General features: G+C 39.6%; 2 protein-coding genes across 4 annotated transcripts in view; one reads left to right on the plus strand and one right to left on the minus strand.

Annotated features, from left to right (window-relative positions):
• Window positions 1-11744, minus strand: part of LOC311045995 (uncharacterized protein) — a 119951-nt gene that overhangs the window by 32580 nt on the left and 75627 nt on the right. The gene's annotated exons all lie outside the window — the stretch shown is intronic.
• Window positions 2373-9853, plus strand: LOC311046123 (uncharacterized protein). Of its 3 annotated transcripts, XM_084058267.1 has the most exons (13): window positions 2373-2486; window positions 4117-4273; window positions 4379-4514; window positions 5131-5244; window positions 5352-5434; window positions 5933-6013; window positions 6341-6415; window positions 6608-6655; window positions 6795-6891; window positions 7029-7157; window positions 7464-7555; window positions 7782-7982; window positions 9134-9853. In XM_084058267.1, exons 9-11 carry the CDS (start codon window positions 6813-6815, stop codon window positions 7511-7513), a joined length of 258 nt encoding a protein of 85 aa, XP_083914393.1. In that variant the 5' UTR covers window positions 2373-2486; window positions 4117-4273; window positions 4379-4514; window positions 5131-5244; window positions 5352-5434; window positions 5933-6013; window positions 6341-6415; window positions 6608-6655; window positions 6795-6812; the 3' UTR covers window positions 7514-7555; window positions 7782-7982; window positions 9134-9853. The 3 variants fall into 3 exon arrangements, with proteins under 3 accessions (XP_083914393.1, XP_083914392.1, XP_083914391.1); XM_084058266.1 differs by lacking the exons at window positions 5352-5434; window positions 5933-6013; XM_084058265.1 differs by lacking the exons at window positions 2373-2486; window positions 4117-4273; window positions 4379-4514; window positions 5131-5244; window positions 5352-5434 and having other exon boundaries at window positions 5441-6013.

Below are 11744 nucleotides of genomic sequence, written 5' to 3' on the forward strand. Positions count from 1 at the left end.
ACAAAGCCTCATGTAGGCCGACCCCCTGGGTCTGGCAACAAAAACTGGGAAACCACGTGATAGATTATGAACGTTTGGGACAACGTTCATAATCCAAGAAATAGGTGACTAGTATCATAAACAATTAAAATGAATGCGATTCAACTTCCCTAGGCTCTACTAGGCCTAGGGAACCAGCTTAAAGTTGGGGTACCTGCAACCTTATACAGGGATTTTAATTCTGACCTCAATAGCTTCGACTACAGTACATACCTGGACAAGGAAAGTGGTGCTGTGAGGATATTATTTTTTGATTTTCGAAGCGCCTTTAACACCATACAGCCCCCCCCCCCTTCTGAAAGACAAACTGAACAGCATGCATGTTGGCCCACACCTTGGCCCTCATTTATCAACGCGGTGCAGCCCAAATAATGGGCGTACGGCGAGATCACCGCACCTTTCGGCATTTATCAATATATCCTGACGTGGGCTTTATCCTACGGTAGGCTGAAATCTCACGTCTGGTCGAGACCAGTTGTTGACGTTGGCTGCACCCGTTTATTCCATCCTAGACCTGCGGAGCAAGCATTGTTTGACTGAGAGGCATCTGGACACATAATCCACTCATAAATGTATATCTACACTAATAAATAATCGCTGTGAAAATATATCATTTTATAAACTAATTTAAACAAACTTCTTTAACAGTCATTCGGTTAAGCTTGCAGATCTGTATGGCTGCATTGGCTATTTGAAAATAGCAGATCTACAAGCTCACAACAGGTCGCATCGCAACGCGTTGTGAGCTTGTAGATCTGCTATTTTCAGCGCAGCAGCGCTTCTACGAGAGAATTGGCTAGGGTCCAATGTCAAGTTAATACGTGCAATAAAGTGATATATCTCAATAACCATACATCTTTAGAATCTGCCTTTTGGATATGTTGTACAACTCGCTAAGGCGCACACGTCTTGTTTGTCACGGTACGACACTCCTAAGTTGACCTTCTATACTTTTGGAAGGCTCATAGAGTCTTAAACCTTAAGACCATACCAAAGGACAAAGTCAAAAAAAAAAAGTGCCGTAACGGGACAAACAAGACATCCATGCGTGCGTCTCAGCCAGTTCTACAACATATCCAAAAAGTGGACCCTAAGTCCTTATCGTATTCGAGATATTGAGCAAGATAGCGAAGCCGTAACCATAGCCAATTAAAGGATAATTAAATCATGATTTGATATCAGTGTTTGATCATCTCGACTTTTGGCATTATTTTACGTGTAGATTTAGGAAAAAAATATATCGGGGAAATCACGGGCCTGGAACACCCTAAAACCAACCAGGAAGTGGCCTTTTGAGGCACTTCCTGTTTTCCGAGAAAAATAAAACGTAAATATTTGGAATCAGTGTCATCATATTTGTCTAAAACCAGAGTCTCGAAGAAAAATATAATTTCTTTCTTCTTTTAGCAAGAGTTGACCTTTGCAGTCTTTTCGCTGAACTTTGAGCTTTATCAGTGTCAAAAAAAATCAGGGCTGGTGCCAAAATATCCGGCTTACTCTCAATATGGATGGAGAGAAGTTTTAGATTTAAAAAAAATATCTGGAGCGATTAGTTCCAGATTTTGTGCTAACTTTTGTGACAAAAGTCAACGTCCAATCTTTTTGGTGAGCTTTTGTATTTCCCAAGGTCCTAGAAAATCGAGACCTATTCCATTCAATTCAGCGTCCTTTTCTGAGTCAGAAAAAGTGTTTTTAAATTTAAAAATAAAATATTTTTAAAAAATGTGAGAAAAGATAAACTTTGAACTATTTCAAAAATCTATAACTTCCCTATTAAACAATACTAGACTATTGTGTAACCTACCATTCGACTCAAAATGATCTAAATAAGAGGGTGGAAGGGTCAAAATAAAATAATAATAATAATAATATGTTTGTGAAAAAAGCTTCCAAGTTTATGAAATTTTAACGCTTGTTTAAACCACTTTATAAGGGTCATACAAAATCGAGACCTAGCCTATTTGATTCAGCGTCCTCTTTTGAGTCTGAAAACATGTTTTTTAATTTAAAAAAAATATTTTTGAAAAATGTGAGAAAAGCTTAACTTTGAACTATTTCAAAAATCTATAACTTCTTATTGCAGATCAGCTATTTTCTTTTTTTCCTTCGACCATTTTTTTAATATAGTTTGTTGATTACTTTTGATGCAGTATTTTTTTTTTTTTTTAGGTATTAAAAGGGTTACTTAAATTGTCACTTCACTGTCACTGCCACCTACAGATCCCCCCCAATCAGGTGGGGATCCCCTGGGGGTCCCGATCCACAGGTTGAGAACCTGACCAGACCTACAGTGCGACATTACGTCATTACGTCACGCAGCTGTTCAAGGCGGAGCTTATCAGTTTTGAACCGGCCGGTCGGGTTCAGCCAGAGAAACTAACCGTCGGCTAAGAGAACATTTATTTACAAACCAGTTGCTTCCGTGCTTCTACTCTACTAGATAACAGGTAAGATGAATTACTTTATGGAATTAAAGTGTGTTATCCAACTTGTTAGTATCGTAAACGTCGTGCATTTGTCGTGTATTAGCTATGGATCACACGACGCTCGTCCATCACGAGCGTCACGGCCGAACTTCAACCAGTTTTTTGCACTTTCTCCATTTACAACCTGTACATCTGCATAAACGTTCAGATTTTAAATATAAAGTGCTCAATCTATGGTCACGGATGTTACAAGTCTACTCGGGCACTCGGCAATACCCGTATCGTCTGTATTGTTCAATAAAAAGCATTTTAATTCGATCGATGGCCATTTTCTCCGTATTTCTGTACGCTTTCAACTACTTGACCCTATCGGTTGGGAGGAGTACTGCACTCTGTTACATTATAACTCTATGACAAAATGGCCACCGATCGGATTAAAATGCTTTTTTTTTTAACAATCCGGAATATACGGGTACTTACACCGACCCGAAGTGGATTGTAACATCCGTGGCCATGGGGTAAGCACTTTATATTTGAAATCTGAACGTTAATGTAGATGTAGGGCATTACATGGAGAACGTGCAAACACCAGGTTGAAGTTTCGTCATGACTGTCATAATACAGGGGGTTATACAGACTCACGCATGCCCAAACATCACTGATCTACAAGCTCACAGCGACGCATTGTGAGCTTTCAAATCAGTTTTTTTGGGGCGTGCAACACAGTCTTAGACATGGCATTATTAGCATATTAATTTCCATGTGGTGCATGATGTCATTGTTTATTTCAGGTATAAATCAGACCACATCAGTGAGAGCTAATGTTGGCCTCATTTGTTTTGACTGTAATTCATTATTATTATTATTATTATTATTATTATTACATCTATGAATTTTGTTTTGAACCTACAGTACAAAGTAAAATCATTTAATTTAGGGAAAGAGAGTACAAATGTACCAATGGAATGAATGGATCCTTAAGACCAGGGGTCTTCAACGTTTTCAGGCCATGGACCCCCTAGCTGAGAGAGAGATGAGGCAGGGACCCCCTCTATATTGTATAAAATTGTGTTTCAGATTCAACTTTTTTTGTTTACTTGGTCTGCTCTTTTTCCCTCTTTGCCAAAAATAGCTGATCTACAAGCTTGCAGCGTGAGGCGTTGTGAGCTTGTAGATCTGCTATTTTTGGCTAAAGTTCTCCTCACAAAAGGGATGCTAAGGTTCAATTGGTTAAGGTAAAATAAATAATCATATCACACAAAGATTTGGCGGACCCCCTGTAGTAATTCTGAGGACCCCCTAGGGGTCCCGGACCCCCTGTTGAAGACCCCTGCTTAAGACAGTTAAATTAACATAATCATATCACACAAAGATTTGGTGGACCCCCTGTAGTAATTCTGACCCCTTGTAGTTATTCTGAGGACCCCCTAGGGGTCCCGGACCCCCTGTTGAAGACCCCTGCTTAAGACAGTTAAATTAACACTGAGTTTAGTCTGCACACTTTTTACTGTTTTTTTCTAATCTGTTTTAAAGCATTGCAAATACGGAGACTATATGGAGGTCATGTTTTAGTTTAACAGTCTATTGTTATGTGGAAAGCAACAGACAAACACTGTTAACATGCAAACCATATATGTCAAATTATCTTTAGGTGAAGTTCTCACAGCTACACAATGGATGCTGAGCATTGAGGTCGGTCGTTGTGGCTCCACAGATCAACTTCCTGGCTGGAATGGCAGTTTTCCAGTTATTACAACTTTGGTGTACCAGGAGGAGCACGCCTGTTACACACTGGAATTCATTCAAAGGTAACTTTCTGCTTGAAGTAGAACCATCATGTGTAACTCAAAAGATGTGCTCTCTTGTAGAACAGCTGTGAGTGCACCTTTTCCATATGTGTTTTGTGATTTCAGATGTTTCGTTGGGATCAACCCATTGGCGCAATTTGGCGGTGGCACCAAACAACAAAGCTGCTCAGCCAGAAAAGTGGGTTTGTCCTCCTGTCTCCTCCCTCCTGAAGCAATTGATGGACTTCGATTGGCTTTGAGTGTAAGTTATGTGCAAAACATTTGGACCATTCTCTTCCCCACTATATGAATGACATTGTCATGGTCATATTTTAGTAGAGTTTTATTACTTAATTAGTTTTTTTTAGATCTCTATCTCAGGCTCTGATTTTAGGAGTTGTTCAGAAGTAAAGAAGTGGTCAGAACACTGTCTTAAGTTACATTTTATTTATCTATTTGTAAGAACGTTTCGATTAGCTGACCTTCATTAGGTAGTTAAGCAAATAAATCTTAAGTAATTGAATATGGTGTGCAGGACCACTTATTTTCTTCTCTACGTTGGCTGTCATCTCCTGTGTAACTGCATGTCCTTTGTAAGTAGGTGTGCAAAAGGACTTTACCTATTAGGTGTTGTTCAGAAAAGGGAAAGTCAACTAATGTAAGAAGAAAGGATCACAGGGCAGTTTCTGGATTGCCCCTCACCTCCCCAGACCTGCCATCTTCTAACTGTCCACACACCTTTCCTCATCACCTGTATCACATGACAACTGTCCCCAATTCTCAGCCCTGTAGATACCTGACCTTCTCTGCTTGTCTTCCCACCTACACCTCATAATCAGCTTTCAATACTTATATTGTTCTTTTTTGTGCCCTTCCAGATTGTCATGTCACTGATTTCCAACCATGAGTTCCTCACCCCGGTGGATGCCTGCTGGTTTAGACATCCTGCCTGAATGGACTTTTGACATCTCCTTAACGGACTTGTTTGCCGTGTGAGTTTTATGCCTCAAGAGTTTTGGTTCCACGCCCTTTTTCTCTTTTTTTGTTTTGGTTTATTTTCAGATATTTTTTTCTAATGTTAGATTTCATGTCTCTCCAGCCTTCTGCTCAATGGTCTGCACCACAGCTAGCAAGCCCTAAGGCCATCACACCCAGGGCTTCTGTCCACAGATTCCTGACACGGTACAATGTTCTTTTCAATACTATGTAAGGTCTTTACTTAACCCATTTAGACCTGGGAACGATTCTACAAATGTCTTCTAAATCCTGACAGTTTTCTGAAAAAACCCTGTTTCTATGTCAGTCATTCTCAAACATTTTTATGTCAAGGACCCCCAAGATTATATGTAATTGGCCGCCGACCACCATCTGAAAATATGTTGTTCCAGGGACCCCCCTGAAGCAAAGATTTCAGTTAAAAACGCTCTGAAAAAAAATATCCAAAGATTTGCACTACATTTTCACGTTTTTTCAAAAAGTGCCGGGCTATGAAATTGTAGATCTGCTATTTTTCAATAGCTAAAGTATAACATAATGCTTAAAACACCAAAAGGAGTCCCGTACAAAATGGGTTAAAGATAAAAATGTCGTAAGTGTTGGTTAGTTAATCTACAATTGGCTGTAGATTTTCAATTTGACAGACTACAAACTACCGCTAATGTTATTTTGCTATGTCTCCAGCTTTATGATCCGTTTTCAAGTGGGGCTAGCCCTTGGGCCACACCGGTCTTTCCCCAGGCCCTCTGCCCAGCTCTTGACACGGTAAAATGTTTTCAATACATTTAATGTCTACATTTAAGTTGTAACTTTGTAACATTTCAGATATACTGTAAGTGTTGGGTTCACTAGTAGTAAGAGACCACACCTTCTGCTCAAATTTAACAGTATCGCAGGGCAAAGCTGTGGATGAGAAGGTTTGTTGGGGAGGAGGGGGGAATTCATTTGAGTCAACTGATCTCGGGTGTATTTATACTGTGGTGAATGTTATGTGATGAACACAACACTCCATTGAACACAACTTCATTTAGTAAATGTATTTGTACTGATCTTTGACAGACTACAAACTAATGTCATTTTTCTGTCTCTCAGCCTTATGACCCATTTAACTATGGTCTACAGCCATGCCCTCCGGCCTCTACACAGGCCTGTCGACCTGTTGAAGAGGTATGTTTTCTTTAGATTGAATTTATTTGTGACTTGTATTACATTCCACATTGCTTTTGATTGGTCTATCTAAAATCCACAATGCATTGCATAAAGGCATAGCTATTTTTTAAAGATCTTTGACAGACTACAAACTAAGGTTACTTTTCTATGTCTCTGCAACCTTGTGATACCTTTTACCCCGATCTACAGCCATACCCTCCAGCCTCTTCTACACAGGCCTGCCGACCTGTTGATGAGGTATGTCTTTCTTAACCCATTTAGACCTACAAGCTCGGAGCACAGCACTCGGTGCTGCGCTATGAGCTTGTATAGTAGCCTATAGTTTTGATGATTTTTGACCAAGTACAATTAAGGGCCTTTTCTCTTTTCTGCACAGCCGTATGCAGCTACATATATGGACTTGGATCAGTGGAACCAAGAAACACCCAGTGTACTGCAACCTCCATCTCCGTCCAGTGATGCTCCAGTAGAAGGTGTGGTTCCTCAGCTAAGTGTCAGCAGACTTGGCACTGTTGTCCTTCAAATTCAGGATTCATAGATGAGTTTTGCATTCTACTTTTTTTTTTTTTACTTTTCTTTACAGTTTTTGACGTGCTTTCAATCTTTCCAGGTCAACCAAATCCATCGGACCAGAGCATACCAGAGGGTCAAGGGTGGCAGCCTTGCGACTCTTGTCGGTTTGAGGTGGAGAAGCTCCAGCTCCAGTTGAGGAGGATAACCACTGTGCTCTCCAGTATCAGTAAGTTTTATTGCCTGTAATGTTGCAGTTTTCAGTTGTCTGCTAATGTCTTTGTCTCACTAGAAACTTTACTTTATCCTGTACCTCTTTTGTGAGTTCTCTGACATGACTGGAAAACTTTGGTATCCCAAAATATCCCTACATTTTCTGTTTACTGAAGAGCAGGGGAGATCGACCCCTGCTACTGAACAAATACTCATCAATGACTGCTATCAGAATATACTGTAGAGCTATATAGAACAGTACTCAATCTTATTGTTTTACAAATACACTCAGTAGACTCAGATTTTTTTGTCTTTGTTCTAGGCTCTGAGCAACTAGACGCACTGAAGGGCTTTATCACCCTGGTGACCTAGAGTCTGGAGTGTCCAGTCTCGGGCAGCAGGAGCTATATCCAGGTATGGATGTTTACGTTTGCCATACATTTCACACTGAACCTGACGTTCTTGGTAGCGAGTGATCCGTGTTGTGAGCTGCAACTAGATAGTGAAGTTTTCAGAAGGTCACAGTTGTCTGTTTTCATGGTGCACTGAGCGCAGAAAGGGGTCAATGTAGCTGAGCCTTACAAGTGCAAAACTGATGTCTTAAAATGCAGTTGGTTAATTGCTCGCTCTCTATTCACAGGCTGTGGACAGTTGATTTCCTCTGTGCAGCTGGCAGCCATACACCAGCGTGCCAGGAAGGACTGCAAGAGGCTATTCCACGCGTTGTTCGAGGTGTTCTTCACCCATGAGGAGTGCCGCAATGCCGTCATATGCGGAAAGCATGGTGTCATCCCAGAGGGGAAGAACAAACTGGATGAGGCGAAGAGGGATGCACTGTTCAGTAAGTATTTGTCACACCACTAGTTCCTCAGAGTAGTGTTATAGATGGCCAGTCAGTGGAGTTGGTAACCACTTATAGATATCTTGGGACCATAATCGACAATCGTCTGAAATTCGATTCCAATACTGAAATTGTTTGCAAGAAAGGCCAGCAGTGCCTTTTCTGTTTAAGGAAGTTAGCCAGGTTTCAGGTAAACAAATCAATGATATGAATGTCATATACTTTGCTGCTATTTGCTGGTATGATAATCTAGGTATTAGACAGAAAAATGCCCTTAAAGGAGAATTCCATACTAAAAGGCTTTCTTACCTTTCTTTGTAGTTGTTAAGTACACACCAAAGAGGTCCAGGTGTTATTTTGTGCAAAAGCTCCTTATTGGCCTTATTTCCCCTACCATGAGCCCTAAATGAATTGCATTGAATGGGGCTATGGGGTGTTGTGCTAATTCGCTTATTTCTTTTGCTCAAAATTATTATTATTTTTGTATATATCCTCTTTCCATAATGTAAATAATATCCCAAGCGGCACACTTTACTACTTATTTCGATGGAAATAAGCGAATTAGCACAACACCCCATAGCCCCATTCAATTCCCATTCCATTCAATGCAATTCATTGAGGGCCTACGGTAGGGGAAATAGGCAATAAGGAGTTTTTGCACAAAATAAACACCTGGACCTCTTTGGTGGGGACGTAACAACTACAAAGAAAGGTAAGAAAGCATTCTAGCATGGAATTCTCCTTTTAAGGGGGCTAAAAAGATTGTTGGGGGTATCTTGTGACAATATACACATGTCTGTCTTACTGTATTGTGTTTTAGGGCGTTTATTATCTGCTGTGAAAGGCCCAGCTTGGGACATATAAATATTCTTGATCCTTGACAAATCTTGGTTTTGTAAATTATATTCTCAATTTATGATGTCACCAATACATTATCATTGGGCAATTTGGCTGCCTTTGTGCAGTAAAAAAAATGCATGTTCCAACATGTTGCGCTGGTGGGACGTACAGTACACTCTGAACCAGGTTGGCCTCGTCTGTGGCTATGCTGTGCTCAGTCTGTAGAGTCATATAGTCTTTAAAATGTATATATTTAACCGGGGGAAACCCATGTTGACTGACTTGTGTCATGTCATCTTCTCTGTCTGCAGACTACGTCTTGCGGTGTTCCTCTCTGGCATCATGGACCAATGGTTTCAGTGAAGAGGGCTTGAAGAAAGCCATGACCAACAAGTGCCGAAGCCGTGCTGCAAAGGACTATGTACTCCCCAGTGTTTTTGGCAGCAGATTTTAGTTTTAGTCATTAGTCTCTTGAATAGTTTTCACTTAGTTTAGTCACCTGGAATGTTTTAGTGTTAGTCTAGTTTTAGTCAACTAAATGTCATAAGATTTTAGTCGACTAAATCTACAGTTGATTTAGTCGACTAAAAATGTATTTTGTCGGGCCTTGATGCCGTCGTAATGACTGTTTTTGCACTTGCTGAAAATAGCTCTACAAGCTCACAACACGTTGCACCGCGACACGTGAGCTTGTAGATCTGCAATTTTCAGCATGCAACTAATTGTAAGATGACATATACTAGATCGCTTGTCCACTAGTCCCTTCCTAACATTTTAGTCTAGTTATTTGTTGACGAAATTGTCAGTATATTTAGTCATCATAGCTTTTATTTAGTTTCCATTTAGTTTGTCAGTGGAAAAAGGTAGAACATTTTTCGTCTTAGTTTTAGTCTCCCCACTCCCAGTATACCTAAGTTTCAACTTTTATGTAAATTGATGCCAATACATTTTTGTTTTTGTACATATAAATATATGTTAAAGCTGCCTGCTGTTTGTGGATACTTCAATAAATGTGTTTTTGCCACAATTAATGCTGTTTTTTAAATATTTATTAGCATGTTCACTCATTTATACCTCAATGAGAAATGGGAAATTAAATCTCAATTATTGCTAATGTATGTCTCAATGAGAAGCTAAAGAGACTTAACAAAGCCAATAGGGAGATCTCACCTATGCCTCATTTATCACTCAAATACAGCTCTTAATGTATCTCGCCTATGTCTCATGTATCTCTCAAATACAGCTTTTAATGTATCTCGCCCAAGTCTCATTTATCTCCCAAATACAGCTCTTAATGTATCTTGTCTATTCCTCATCTATCTCTCAAATACAGCTCTAATGTATATACCGCTGTCTCCCACTATGTCTCGCTTACGGATCCTAGTATTCAAGTTAGGAGCCATAAAATCCATAGGTGATCTTTAAGTGATCTTCAAATGAGAAATAAAAGCTGGTTGCTCAAGAGAAGCATCTGAGATTAAAATGAGAAGCAGATTTTTCCTCTGGGAAGTACTCAGATATTTTTACTTAAGTAAAAGTAGCAATACCACAATATAAAAATACTCTGTTACAAGTAAAAGGCCTGTGTTCAAAATGTTACTTGAGTAAAAGTACAAAAGAATTGGCATCAGCATGTACTTAAAGTACCAAAAGTAAAAGTAGTAATGTTTGAAAATAGCAGATCTGCAAGCTCACAACGCGTCGCATCACGACGCGTTGTGAGCTTGTAGATCTGCTATTTTCAAATAACCTGTATGTATAAAATAGGGCTTAAGTGGTTAATGTATGTTTTATAATATAGTCATTTATATCTGAAAAGTAACTAGTAACTAAAGTTTTCAAATAATTGTGGTGGAGTAAAAGTACAATATTTGCCTCTGAGATGTAGAGTAGAAGTAAAAGTATTGCAAATTGGAAATACTCTAGTAAAGTAAAAAGTAACTAAAAATTGTACTTAAGTACAGTACTTAAAGGTAGGGTAAGTGATATTTTTTGGTTAAAACAAAAAGTATTTTGTTAAAAGGTTAAAGCACTATATTCTGATAGTAATCATTGCTATAGAGTGTTTTTTCAGTAACAGGAGTCTCCCCGTCTCTCTAGCTCTTTAATAAACAGAAAATACATTTTCCGGTAGGTGTCAAAATTTCAGCCAATCAGGAGAAAGTACCCATTTTTAAGCTTCATTTTTATAGTGTTCCAGTTCCAATTTTCATTTCTTGGTGTCATCACTTCCAATTTCACTTGTTTAATCTATATCCTGATTGAGTTCTCTATCCTGATTGGATAAAATTGGAAATGAAACTGAAACTGAAACGAAAATGCATTTTCTGTTTTATAAAGAGCTGGAGAGACAAGGAGACTCCTTTTACTGAACAAACACTCTATAGCAATGAGTACTATCAGAATATAGAGCTATTTAACACTTATTTTAGCCAAAGAAAATCACTTACCCTGCCTTTAAGTACATTTACTTAGTTACTTTCCACCACTGAAGGGAGCTCACAATACACTGTATATAGCCGTGTTTTCAATACAGCGCCAGTATAGACGGATTTCCGCGCGACGTCATCACAGAGCAGAATGCGCAATCTGCGCATGCCCGGGTGAAAGGCGCGTTCGAAAATACAGCCCTGAGCGGCAGTGAGCGCACTGGCCAATACAAACTAATAGGCGAGTGTGCTCCGGTGCGTAATTTCCAAACGCACCCATAGGCTTCCCCCTCCTCTGCGCGGTCATATTCCTCTCATGTTTACTAACAGGAAACCCGTCTATATTACCGGCCAACACATTAGCATAACTTGCTGGATTGGCAGAGACCATGTTCACATGACCTCCTTGGCAGTAAAAGTGCTGGTGAAGCCTGTAGGCCTACGTGTGACAGGCTCGACATATGGATGGACGAGAGCCAAGGTTTCGAGATAG

Source organism: Gymnoscopelus microlampas (genome assembly GCF_963454915.1).
Source record: "Gymnoscopelus microlampas genome assembly, chromosome: 5".
Classification (NCBI taxonomy): domain Eukaryota; kingdom Metazoa; phylum Chordata; class Actinopteri; order Myctophiformes; family Myctophidae; genus Gymnoscopelus; species Gymnoscopelus microlampas.

Bases quoted from the DNA above. Each gene is read 5' to 3' on its own strand.
- LOC311046123 (XM_084058265.1), top strand. From the start codon at position 5,910: ATGTTATTTTGCTATGTCTCCAGCTTTATGATCCGTTTTCAAGTGGGG. The intron at 6,014-6,340 runs GTAAAATGTTTT...TCTGTCTCTCAG, and splicing joins TCTGCCCAGCTCTTGACACG to CCTTATGACCCATTTAACTA. The intron at 6,656-6,794 runs GTATGTCTTTCT...TTTTCTGCACAG, and splicing joins CCTGCCGACCTGTTGATGAG to CCGTATGCAGCTACATATAT.